The sequence below is a fragment of the Notothenia rossii genome (genome assembly GCF_949606895.1).
Source record: "Notothenia rossii genome assembly, chromosome: 5".
NCBI lineage: Eukaryota > Metazoa > Chordata > Actinopteri > Perciformes > Nototheniidae > Notothenia > Notothenia rossii.
This window is the reverse complement of record NC_136903.1, coordinates 36,360,880-36,374,577: the sequence shown is the minus strand read 5'-3', so window position 1 is coordinate 36,374,577 and position 13,698 is coordinate 36,360,880. Positions and strand designations below refer to the sequence as shown.

Genomic DNA, 13,698 nt, shown 5'->3' with positions numbered 1-13,698 from the left:
CAGAATGTTTGTTTTGCATTGCGCTTGTTTAATGTTTTTATGATTTATTTCATCTAATTTGTTTAAACAAATAGGTCTCCATCGTCAGAGGGCATGACATGTTTCTTTTTCATACGCAAAATGATCCGCTTTGTGCGTAACTTCATCATAATTAAAAAAACATATATAATTGAAAAGATCCTTATCAATAATATTAGTATAGTTTAAAACAAATAGCAGAAGTATTCTTTTTTATTTTTATTTAATTGAATTGGTGGAATTATTTTCTTATTCTAATGACATCGTTCCATCTACTCCAGGAGCCAATCGCATCGTCCTGCAGGACTCCAACATCCTGCAGCCGACGGGGGTTACTGTGCTGGGAGACCACCTGTACTGGATCGACCGGCAGCAGCAGATGATCGAGAGGGTGGACAAACTGACCGGAGACGGGCGCACGCGCATTCAGGGCCGCATCTCCTACCTGACCTCCATCCATGCTGTGGAGGAGATGGACCCACATGAGTTTGGTACGGACCCCCATCGCTTACTCACATTTACAAAATAATTGATTGATTGACTGTTTGAGTGGGGCTTTGTTCAGTTTGTGTTTTGGCAGGAAAGTTTGTAATGACTTCTTCCTCTCTCCAGCATCCCACCCATGTTCTCGCGACAACGGCGGCTGTTCTCACATCTGCATCGCTAAGGGAGACGGCACCCCCCGCTGCTCCTGTCCCATGCACCTGGTGTTACTGCAGGACCTGCTGCACTGTGGAGGTGAGACACAAAGACACCCTCAGAATTATCGTGCAGTCCATACCAGGGTCGCTCCACATTCTCTTTCCTTTGCGCTGAAATCATTCTGATGTTGACACATAAAGTCCCAAGGCTCGCCAGTGTCCAGTCCGGGAGGGGGATAATGTCCTCATTAAGGAGATACTCTTCGTGTACATGAAAATAAACCGCAGAGATGGATAAAAGCCTGTGTAATGAGCAACTATGTGGTAAATTGTAAATGGACCTCATTTATATAGCACTTTTCCAGTCTTTCCGACACTATCTCCTGAAGTGTTTGTTTAAGGCCCAACCCAAACTACTTCCTGTCCCCTCTGCCTGTCTGACTGTAGAGGGATCTCTGTAGCCTCATAATATGTCCCCTCTCTCTCTCTGTCAGAGCCCCCCACCTGCTCCACAGAGCAGTTCACCTGCTCCACAGGAGAGATCGACTGCATCCCCATGGCCTGGCGCTGCGACGGCTTCTCAGAGTGTGACGACAGCAGCGACGAGGAGAGCTGCCCCGTCTGCTCCTCCCATCAGTTCCAGTGTGACAAAGGAGGCTGCATCGACGCTCAGAGGCGCTGCAACGGGGAACCTGACTGTGCCGACCACTCTGATGAGCACGACTGTGAGAGTAGGTTCACACCAGGACACACTGGAACTGAGAATGTTAGCTCAGTAAACGTTCATCCATAAAGTGGTTTTGTCACTAATACATATAAATAAAGTTTAGAATCAGCATTTTTTTTTAAGTATTCCTTAAGACACTCTTATAATAACCATAGAATAATACTAAAAATGCTCCTTTAGTGCAACTTGTTTCCTTTTATAAAAACAGCTGCATATTATTTGTACTGTTTACTTTTTGTTTATAGTAAGTCCAGTTATACATTTTTGGGAGAGCACTATAAGTACATGTTTATACATTACAATATAGTTAATAAAATGTACAATCCATGTTTTTAATATGACACCGTTAGCAATCACTAAGCAAAGGCTGCAGGATTTTGAAAAGAATTACTTATAATTGCAGTTGCAACTCTCGGTAAACTAATTTCATGTACATAATAATATATGCATACATAGCCACAGGCACAGTTCAAATGTACTTTATAATACTTAAAAAAAAATGTTGCTACCTTTTGAAATGTACTTGAGAAGGTTCCTGAATGATATGGACGGGTAAAGAGTTCCAGCTGGCCATGGCTCTGTACATGACTGTTTTCTGTCCCATATTTGATTTAGATTTGGGTAATACAAACCTTCCTTGTATTGTATGTCGTGTTTGATAGTTATGTTGAGCATGCTGCGCTATAAACCTTTGTGATAATATATGCGGTGAATGAGTCACTGTAATATTTCTGACAAAATGTAACAAAATATAAGTTGACCTCTGTCTGACCAATTTCAGTGTCTCCAGCATTGCAGGTACTCTGGTTCTGTAGGAGCATTGCAGTGCACATCGTGCTGCCTTATTTTGTGCTACTTGTAGTTTGTTTAAGTCTTTTTCTGCAGCACTAGACCATATAACCAAACAATAATCAAGCTGCGACAGAACCAAAGCATCCAGAACTTGTCTACTGACATCCATTGGCAAATATTTTACAATTATTTTTACAAGTGACACACCCCTTCCCGTTTTACATACAACATTATCAATTTGTTTAGACCAAGATAATTTATGATCCAGGGTTATACCTAGCAATTTTGTCTCCTTGACCGGTTCAACTTGAATATGGTTTAAATGTACCGGTAGTTGCAATTTTGGTTCACCTTTTAACTGATGATTTGATCCTATTAATAAAGATTTAGTTTTTACAGCATTAAGTACCAACTTATTATTTTTGACCCACTCTGATATCAGTAGTAGATCTTAATTCATAACATTTGTCGACTCTCTTATAGTCGATGCTGCATAATATATTGTTGAGTCATCTGCCTACATTACAATTTTGGCTTTTTCTAACACTAATGGTAGGTCATTTGTAAAAATAGAAAATAAAAGTGGTGCCAAACAACTACCCTGAAGTACTCCGCAAGTGACTGTCTTCATCTTTGACAGACTTCCATTAAAAAAGGAATTAATCATCATTCACAGATACTTTTAATTAAATTATAAAAAGTGTCATTTTTTGAAGGGGAAGGTACTAGGGCTGCACGATTTGGGGAAATAATCTAATTGCGATTTTTCTTACAGATATTGCGATTCGATTTGCGATTTTTGTTTTTAAGCGACCCAACGGATGTTTATTGTAAAATGCGGCCATAACTCCGGCTAGGAAGGTCGTATCAACGTACTCCCGTCTCTAGCACCCCCGCAGCCCGAGCTACAAGTGAAAGAACTAAACTTACATGAAACTTCCGTTGGGTTGCTTTAAAGTCAAGCTTCAGTTTAAGATTCACCCTGTAATAGATGTAAAACATGTGATGGAGCATTACTAACCTGACTCAGATGGTTTGTTTCACCAAACCATCTAGGAGAGCTCCATTGGAAGCCATTTGGAAAAGTATTTCAAAACTACTTGGCAGGTGATTGGATCTATCTGTCTATCACCTTCTATCATGGGCCACTTCTGATTGGTTAACAATGACTGGTACATGTGGAGCACAGCACTTCTGATTGGTGTTGATGACTGACACACAAGAAGAACAACACTGCATCATTTAAAATCGCGATTTCGATTTAAAATCGATTAATCGTTCAGCCCTAATCTGTACCAAGGATTTTTTATGAAAACTGTGGAATACCGTTTGTAGACAGGACTTCCCTGCAGCTCCACAACACTTTATTTAGATATTTTCACATTTGCCAAAAATTACTTAATGCGATTAGCGATTCTGATAACATTTAAATTAGCTTGCAGCCCTACTGGATATATCAATCTTTAATGATATAACTGTTGATGAAATGGAGCTGGAGGCTTTTCTCCAACACGTTGCCGTATAAGACCTTTTCATGAGTCAAAACTGACGTAGATCTCCTGGTGTGTTCCTCCTGCAGCCATCTGCCCTCCTAACCAGTTCCGCTGCGGAGACAACCAATGCATCACGAAGAAGCAGCAGTGTGACAACTACTCTGACTGCCCCGACGGCTCCGACGAGCTCGCCTGTGGTAAACACATCAACATACTCATACAAAGTATTATAGTGTTAACACTCGTGTATTGTTTCTGTCCCTAACTCTGTCTCTTTGGTTCTGCTCCCTGTAGAGTATGTGTCTCCTCCCTCTGTCCCTAACACAGGGCCCAACACCATCGGCCCGGTCATCGCCATCATCCTGCTGGTCTTTGTAATCGGGGGAGCCTATTTTGTCTGCCAGCGGGTGGTGTGTCGACGCTACAAGGGCCCCAGTGGAACTTTCCCTCATGAGTACATCAGTGGGACGCCCCATGTGCCACTCAATTTCATCGCACCCAGCAGCTCGCAGCATGGCCCCTTCCAAGGTGAGATCAGAGCCAGAGCAGCAGTGATGGTGTTTTTTATTTTCTACCACACAATGATATAACTTCAGTTCTACCATTGCTCTCAAAACGATCACAAGGCTTCTACGATAGCTTACGATTCAGTGCTGCAGTGATTACAGATGTGTAGACCAGGATGTTAGCTAACAGGAAGTTAGCATTGCATGGGGTACATACACAAAAAGAAATGGTATTTTTCGATTGGACTTCGGAAAATTGCAGAAAAATGATATCTGTGGCAAACACACATTTATGACACTTGCAGGACTTGTTCAGCATGATAATCTCCAGGTGTGTCACCACCACTAAACTAAAGGTGGCTAATGTTCATTATTATCATGCTTATTGTAGCTCCTAATAGAGTGGTGCAGGGATGACGTATTATTTTGGCCGACCCGGAAGTAAGCTGCGCATGTATTCCCATGACAAAAAAGCAATGGGATTTCTCCATAGGCTTTTGGAAAATAGCTGGAAATAAGGTCTGTGGAAAACGAATCTTTTTGATAAATGCACGTTTTGTTCAGCCGGATAATATCCACATGTCGACCCTACTTTTATACTTTTCAAATCATAAATCTAATGGCCAGAAGCAAAATGCTAACATTATGCTATAAAGGAACTACAGCAGGGTCGCACGACTTCACCATCACACCAACTTAAGATCCATATTCAAAAATACAGATTCTAAATGGTACGAGTTGAAGTGTTTGTTTGAACAGTTTGCAAGAGCGCAGGTACTTGCTTTCAAGCAGAACAGGGCAAACAAACTTAGCGGGAGTGTTTACGTGTTCGGCGTAATGACGTACAACGGCCTCAACAACTTCTGTAGTCCTATTCAGCCACTTGGTAACAACCATCGTTTTTCAGACACCTAAACTCTTAAAAAATCCCCAGTGGGGTCACTGCTGATGGATTTAATGTCGTAGAACAAAACGTGATCCGTCTCTTAAACCACAGACCTTATTTCCAGATATTTTCCAAAATGCTATGGAGAAATCCCATTGGCTCTGAGACGAGGGAAGCGGAAGTGGTGAAATGCTAACTCACTTCCAGGTTTTAGGACTCGTCACTGCACCACTGTATGACGCCATAACAGTTCAACTCTATCTCACAATTTGATATCCTATAATTCATTCATAGCATTCTATTTCCATGTAAATGACTGCTTTATTTGATTGCTATTTAACTATATTGTATTACGGTGTCCTGAAAGATTTTTTGTCTTATATTAGATTTCTTGTTTTATATATTATGTATGCACCATGACATCAAGTCAAATTCCTCGTATGTGTGAACCTACCTGGCAATAAACCTGTTTCTGATTTCTGATTCTGATTCAATGGCATGAACTAGAGAAAAATAATCGAAACAAAACAAGGAAACCAATCGGTCATAGCAACAACGAGGATCACACACATAACAACAAGAACAGATGTATACAAAACTTTTCACCAAACTCTGAAAAGGGCCATTATTGAAATGATAAGGACTATTAGGGCCCCCGAACGAGGCATGAGTCAGCGAAGCACTTTGAAAACAATCTGGAGAAAAAAATAAAACAAGTTGACACAAAAATAAACAGAAAACAAAACCTTAGGATTTGTATTAGTACCCAAGGCCTGAGTCAGCAAAGCCCTGTTGAATTCGCTCCCAAAAAAATAATTGACAAAAAATGAAAATAAACACATAACGATTATTATTCATATTAAAATGTGTGTTTGCAGCTATTTCCTGTGGGAAGTCCATGATGAGTTCAGTCAGCCTGATGGGCAGCAGCAGCAGCGGAGCTCCTCTCTATGACAGGAACCATGTGACCGGAGCCTCCTCCAGTAGCTCCTCCTCCAACAAGGGAGCCTTCTACCCTCAGGTACACACACACACACACACACACACACACACACACACACACACACACACACACACACACACACACACACACACACACACACACACACACACACACACACTAGGGCTGTACCCGAATATCCGAATATTCGTTCGTTGGAGTACTATTCGGGTTTCATTTTCGTTATTCGGATATTCGTTTTCTTTCTTTCTTTCTTTATTTATTTATTGAAATCTCCAATATCAACGTAAGAGCTTGTGCCTCTTCGGAGGCTGCTAACACTTAACCATAAACGTTCCGTCACGTTGTTTCCATAGCAACAACAACTTCCTGTCAACAGCGCTAACTCTCCTATATAATATAATAATAAAAGCATGTCCATACAAAATAGGAAGCCAAGCCAAATTACACTGAAGACATATACAACTGCAACGAAAGTAACACACACAATGCAATATCCTTTTCAATTCCAAAGAATACAAATTAGGTTGTATACATTAACAAATAACTATAAAACAACAATACTGTAGAATAACAAAAACAATGCCGTGAATAAATCGCGATACTCGCGTCGAAGCGGTTCGCTGTTGATTACTACGCACCCCACCCCCACCCCCCCCACGCGGAACGAATATCTGAATATTCGCTGCTGATTACTACCGAATATCCGGAGCTCGAAAAATTGTATTCGGGAGAGTCCTAACACACAAACACACACACACACACACACACGCACACACACACACACACACACACACACACGCACACACACACACATGCACACACACACACACACGCACACACACACACACACACACACACACACACACACACACACACACACACGCACAGATGCACACACACACACACACACACACACACACACACGCACAGATGCACACAATAACATATGTTCCTGTCCTTTGCAGATCCTGAACCCTCCTCCGTCCCCGGCCACTGACCGCTCACTCTACAACACAGAGATCTTCTACTCCTCCAACAGTCCTTCCACCACCAGATCGTACAGGTAACACACACTCACAGTCTCACACACACCGTATCACACTCACCATCAAACATTTGAGGCAGCTGGATCGAGGTTTGACTCGATAACTCCTGCAAATATGAACAACTAACTGATCCCACTTTTTGGTGCTTGGACATGTGAACTCTTATCATTGGATGGGAAAGACTTTTACTTGTAACAAAGTATTTTTACAAGTATTTATACTTTCATTTCAGTAAAAGTCTTGAGTACTTCTTCCACCTCTGCTGATTATAATGGGATGGCCCCAGGCAGGGCTCGAGCTTAAGGACGTCCCGCCGAAAAAAATAGTGTCGGGGAGGATAAAAAATAATTTTGGGACGAATTTGGGACGAGAGTTAAAATAAAAATACCCTGCTAACTCTACTACAAACGGCGACGAAAATGAAACCGACTGCACGTTTTGTGTAGCATACAGTTATTAAACCTCCTTGTCAACATAAACACACACGCACAAAACATTTAGCAACCTGACACACACACACACACACACACACACACACACACACACACACACACACACGGCTGTCAGCCAGCCGCACAGCTGGCTGTGCCCGCGAATTCCTGGCCCGCAAATTCGCGGGTCTAGCTACAGTAGGCTATGTACTGAGTGTGTGTATTTCGCGGGTTGAGTGATGTAAAATGACAACGGTATCCCGTGGAGGAATTCTGAAATGTTTTACCGTTACATCACAAAAACGCACAGCAGAACCAGACCCTGGAGCGCCGGCCTCTTTATTTACTTACTCCACTTCATCCCCTATGGGTAATAAGGCTGAGATGAGAACCCCCATCATATTTAGTCCTTAGCAATATGCTGCGCTTCTCCCCATGTATGGATGGGTACCGAGCCCCGGTCCTAAACGGGCTCCGCCCGGGCCGGAATTATTGAAGACAGTGGTAACGTTAAGCTCCGACGTTATCTGACTTTTCATCGGTACTGGAGACATTTAAAAAATATATGTCATATGTATTATTGCTACATAAACATTATATCGCAGTTTTAGTTTTGCCAACTCTGTTTCTAATATGCAATAAGACTACAACATGCGTCTATGATGTATTTTCGAGCTTTCCAATCCAGACGAGATCTCTCTCTCCCGTCTGTGTGCGAGGGGGCTGGGCAGTTTGTAAAGGTCTCCTGAGTGTTGGATTTTTTTGTTAATTGGATGGGACTTGATTTGATTCAATATTAAAGTAATTTTCTCGTTTGTGTGTTTGTTTAAATATATTTGGCCTTTGTTCATGTGATTGACTGATTTACTCAAATAAAAAGGTTGATGAGTTATCATCTAATGATTTTTATGATGTTTTATTTATGTTAAAGGTCACTTTGAATGATTTTAACTAATGATAATGTAGAAAAACTCATATTTTAAATTCGGACGTTCCACATTAATTTCGGGATGGCTTAGATTGTATTTCGGGACGGTTCCGGGAGGATGGTGAAAAAAGTTAGTCGAGAGCCCTGGCCCCAGGTCAACAGAGCTGAAACCATGATTCAGCACATTCGATCCATATTGTAGTGTGTAGTTTGAGATACACTGAGTGTAGATGAAATGTAATATTAACCCACTCTGTCTCTTCTCATTTCTAGACCCTACCACCCAGTCCGTGGTGCGGCCCCCCCTACAACCCCCTGCAGCACGGACGTCTGTGACAGCGACTACACCCCCCACCACCCGCCGGCCGGGCTGGCGTCCTCAGCTGGCCGCTGGAAGGCCGCGGGCCACGGCGCCCACGGCAAACACAACAAGTACTACATGGACCTAAACTCGGACTCGGACCCCTACCCACCGCCCCCCACCCCCCGCTCCCAGTACCTGTCAGCTGAGGAGAGCTGCCCCCCCTCCCCTTCCACCGAGCGCTCCTACTTCCACCTGTGCCCCCCCCCTCCCTCACCCTGCACCGACTCCTCGTGACCCTGCAGCAGCCCAGGAGCCCCCTGAGGAGGCAGGGTGCAGAGAACTGGCCTCAATTGAACCCCCTTTCCCAGGGAGAGAACTCACGTGCCAACCTCCCTGAGCGGCCCCCCCACTGCCTTTATCAGCTGCTACGGCTCACGTGCCTTGCTCAAGGTCCCCACGTCCCACATCTGTCATTTCATCATTCCAGTCATCTTGGAGCCTTCAGGGTGACCTTCATCTTATCGGAGCTCTGAACACTCACTCAGTCAGGACAGGTTGCAGGTTCAAAGCCCCCCCCCCCCCACCCTGATGCAGGAGTTTATGAGAGCAGCTCCCGCTTACATTTTCATTCCATCTTTCACTTCAACTAAATATGAAGCCCTCCATCTGTCCTCACACAGTAACCTGACTCGTGGCCTGTGCTGCTCCTGAAAAGCATTGAACAGCCCCCCTCACAGAGTGCCAGTGTTGTGTGGAAGCCTTTCCTCCCTTCCCTTGTTGGCAGACCAGCGACAGGACTGTACATAGTGTTAAAATAATATGAACGAAAAATAAATCAGAGGAATTATTTTACTATTTTATTCAGTTGGCTAATCCACCGCTCCACACAAAGCAAGGGACACACTGATGAGTGGGTGTATGCATGCTGGATGTGTGTATGAAACATGGACATATGTAGGAAATAGATGATGACTGAATTCATGCGTAGAAGTGTGAGTGAAGGAGTGGATGGATGGAACAGGGCCAAAAATCTTTTGTACATTGTTTGAAATCCCTCACATTTCACATTGTGAATAATTAGTAGTCGAGACAGTCCCCTCTGTGTCCCGTCACATCACCAACATACCAAATGAATATCAACATGTAAAGCTATTGTACATACTGTGTGTGTAATGAAGTCAATGATTGTGCTTTTCGTCGTGAACCTCTTCCATCACTTTCTCTACCCTTATCGTCCCGTTTACCAAAAGTATGTTTGCTGCTATTGTGTTCATACTATATCAGTTACTATAATTACACAGAGAAGCCCAAAATATCACTCTCATACTGACATTAGAACATGAAGCTATTTTACAGTTAATAATTCTTATAGCGACTTTTGTTATTGGCATTTCTGTTTGTGTGTAGATCAATATGTATGTTTTTTGTGTCGCTCGCCATGTTTGGTTTGAAGGAGTCTTTTTTGGAAATACAAAGAGTACCGGCTGAGACATTTATTCAGAGCTGTCCCAAGAGTCATCGTGATGTCACTCCCACACATCCACACTTGTCCAATCACAGCAGAGGGTTTAAAAAGGGGATTTAGGAACCGTCAGATAGGCACTTGGTTTGAAGCTCCTGCTGCCTTGCAGCTCATCACCTCCTATATAAAGCTTTCCCACACAAGAAACCAACATGTAAAGTTTTGACTCGTGATCATTACTTTCTGACCCTTAATCTATCTTTGCCTCGTCATCCAGCCCTGCCCAATCATTACAGTGAGCTAAGCACAATGTCAGACGTTTGTTTTGTCTGGACACAATAACTCAACTCACTCTGGAAATACTAATCACTGCTGCTGCCATGTCAACTATAGGTTGGAAAACAATGTATATACTTCACTCCAAATAGTAAGGGTGACGCTGGTTAAGGGGGTAAATGGTCCAGTCAGAGTGCCAGTAGGTCAGTAGGTTGATTGCTAGCCCCTGCAGTCGATGTGTCCTTGGGGAAAATACTTAACCCTAAATAACTCCCATAGAAATGTGTACACTAAAGACGTGTATGTAAGTCACATAAAAGCGTCAGCAAATGACTCTGACTCTAGGTCTAAATCTAGAATTTGATGTTATTACAATATTATCTCTTTGAATGTGTGGTTCCACCTGAGGACTGACAGAAGCTAATGAGAATCACTGAACCTTTATCTTGTTTTATTTAATCAGCGATTAGGAGAAAAACTGTGTTTTTAAGGGAAATCTAGCACTTATTATTAATATCTTATCAACACAGAACCTAGAAAAGTGGGAAAACATTTAATGCACTTACGATAAAAAAAACATTAATATTCCCCTGGATATAAATGAAGAAGGAGGGTGTGGGCTGTGTAAACCGACCTTAAGGCAGGTTTGATTATCTGAAGATGGTTTTAGGGGCCATCCTCTAAGCTTTCCTTGATGCCATCTGTGTAACACGGTAATGTGTGATGGGGAACTAAATACCAATCGCTCTGTGAGTGTAGCATGAAGTCAAAATTGTGTCTTCTCTGGAGCGGACTGATGTCCAGAAGAGCTAATAAAGCACATACATCGGAGCTTGGAACTGTTGTAACTTGCAGTAAACTTGTTGCTGTTGGCTGATGTACTTTCTTCTGCAGGGGAATCACAGCTGAAGTCTGGTGAAAGATGTCTAAATGTGTCAGCAGGAACTCTTTCATATTAAGGGCTGAAGGCCCCGCCTCAAACCACTGTGTCAGTAAAACTCCTTAAAGCCTGTATTTGTTGTCTCAGTTAAAAATGCTTTGTATAATTTACACTTGTGACATATTTTGTATCAAAAGCATTTTTATATAATAAAGGTTCTATTTTAAGGAAGTGTGCTGTCCATGTTAACTTTGAGTTGCCCATCTCTTTTTGAGTAAGGGGCAGGTCAAATCAGTGGCGTTTTCTCATGGAGGCAAAGGGAAGCCTTCCCCTGTTTTTTGAGACCGTAGTTATCGTTTTAATTAAAATAAGTAGGCCTATGGTTAATTATTCTGTGCTGCCATCTCTCCCCTTTTTTCAGAGTATTTTACAAAGAGTGAAACAGCGCCCCTTAAAATGTTACCGTGAATTGTTGATGAAACACGGTATTGCACTCACTAGACGAATGTCTTGACTTGAACAGGGTTAAGTTATCAGCAAGGAACAACATTCTCATGCTCTGTTATGGAGAGTGGAGTTTTGGAGTTTGAAAAATAAATCCCTTTTACTCAATTACATAGCAACTCCAAATGAAATGGTGTGGCAGGCCAACTCACAGACTACGAGAGCTTCGCACTGAGAGGAGAGAGGAGGGATTCTGACTTTTAATTATGAAAATGATGTCTGCATTGAGTGGCTAGCTTAGCACAAAACAGCTAATTAGCTAACTAACCATCTAAAGTTGCGGAGGACCTGAAGGCCGGTGGGAAATACTTCGGTATGATTATTGTCCACTTCACCACTATATAACCCCCTGATCCCACCGGAAGCGTCTGCGCTGCGCTGCGCCGCGCTGCGCTGCGACCTCCTCCTGCGTCATAACCCACCAGGCGCGTTTCAAAACGTTGCGGACGCGGAGCGTCGTGTGTGCAGCCTCACAGTTGTTGTTGATTTTGGAATATTTCCTGGACATTTGTACTTCTACAAGTAGTTAGGCTACGTAGTTGCATGGTTTATGTTTGTGTCTGTTTAAATCGTGTTTATTGTTGTTATTTCCTATTTTGTTGTGTTGTAGACAACAGACACAGTTAATAATAAACGACATGAATCAGAGATGTGTTGCTGTATTTTAGTGGTAAAAAAATATACATTCATCATCATAATTATTCTATATATACATAATTTACAGTGCCTGTAAACCGGAGGAGAACGCTGGCATGTATTCTCCTACTTGAAAGACTACGGGGGGTGGGGGGAGGAGAAGGAGCCGGTTTTGGGTGCACCCCCTCAACCAGCAAAGAAGAAAACAAGGTGATTTTCTTCACCTCGTGGCTGAGCAGAGGCTGGACAGCCAACGACATCACTAATATTTTTCGGATGAATGTTCCACTTCCTGCCTGCGCTGCGCCGCGTCAAAAATAGGATTCATCCTATATTTTAGAAATTCCTTGCGGCGAGGAGCTTCTGGGATGCTTCGAGCCGCGGCGCAGCGCAGCGGGTCTGGTGGAATAGCACCCATTGACTAGAGTGGCCGCGATCGCTAAAAACACCGCAGCGCAGACGCTTCCGGTGGGATCAGGGGGTTAGACAGGAGAGGTGCCTTCCTCTACATGCAGCTCTGGAGACCACTGCAGCATTATCTAGTTTACTATTTATAGGTATGTGTGATTATTATTTATTTTTTCTATTAACAACAGACAACATTGATCTCAACAGACACTGGTAAGGAATGGCTGCCAAACATGTAGAGATTGAAATTTAAGAAACATTTTGAGTGCTGTAGTGCCGGTAAGAAGGAGTCGGAGGCGGAGTATTTAAGATGGATTTCCACTCTTTATTTTCCATCAAGCAATAGTGATATCAGACATGTACTCAGTGATGAGAGTCAAGTTAGAGTGCCTTGCTAGCTCTAGCTTGGCAACCTATATCCACGGTGTTACACTAAACAAGGTCAGTGTAGGAACTGTGACCCAAAAATGAATTATGGTTAACTAGAGTCACCACACAAGCCCCCCCAGAATTCACAGATAAACAAAGTCCGTGCGGCGGGGAGGAACAACAGGCCGACCCCCCTCTACTCAGGCAAAACAACTCCTGAACGTGCGGTTCCTGGCAAAGTGGGAACCGGGACCACAGGACTCAAACATGTAGCGGGAATCGAAGACGGGGGTCGACCTCGTCGTGGTGGACGGGCCAACACCACCGGCTGCTCCAAGTCCAAATGAGCAGCCTTCACCCGGTCCACCGAGACGGTCTCCGCCTTGCCACCCATGTCGACCACCAGGTGCTTGTCCCCCTGCTCCAA

General features: G+C 43.2%; 1 protein-coding gene across 1 annotated transcript in view; it reads left to right on the top strand.

The window, feature by feature from the left end:
* Positions 1-11,581, top strand: part of lrp5 (low density lipoprotein receptor-related protein 5) — a 95,470-nt gene extending 83,889 nt beyond the window's left edge. The window contains exons 22-29 of the mRNA XM_079680039.1: positions 300-509; positions 631-756; positions 1,154-1,390; positions 3,758-3,868; positions 3,966-4,199; positions 5,942-6,084; positions 6,993-7,090; positions 8,706-11,581. Of these exons, the coding sequence (XP_079536165.1) occupies positions 300-509; positions 631-756; positions 1,154-1,390; positions 3,758-3,868; positions 3,966-4,199; positions 5,942-6,084; positions 6,993-7,090; positions 8,706-9,030 (1,484 nt within the window). The 3' untranslated portion in view covers positions 9,031-11,581. The remainder of the gene's footprint in view (positions 1-299; positions 510-630; positions 757-1,153; positions 1,391-3,757; positions 3,869-3,965; positions 4,200-5,941; positions 6,085-6,992; positions 7,091-8,705) is intronic.
* The last annotated feature ends 2,117 nt before the right edge of the window (positions 11,582-13,698 follow it).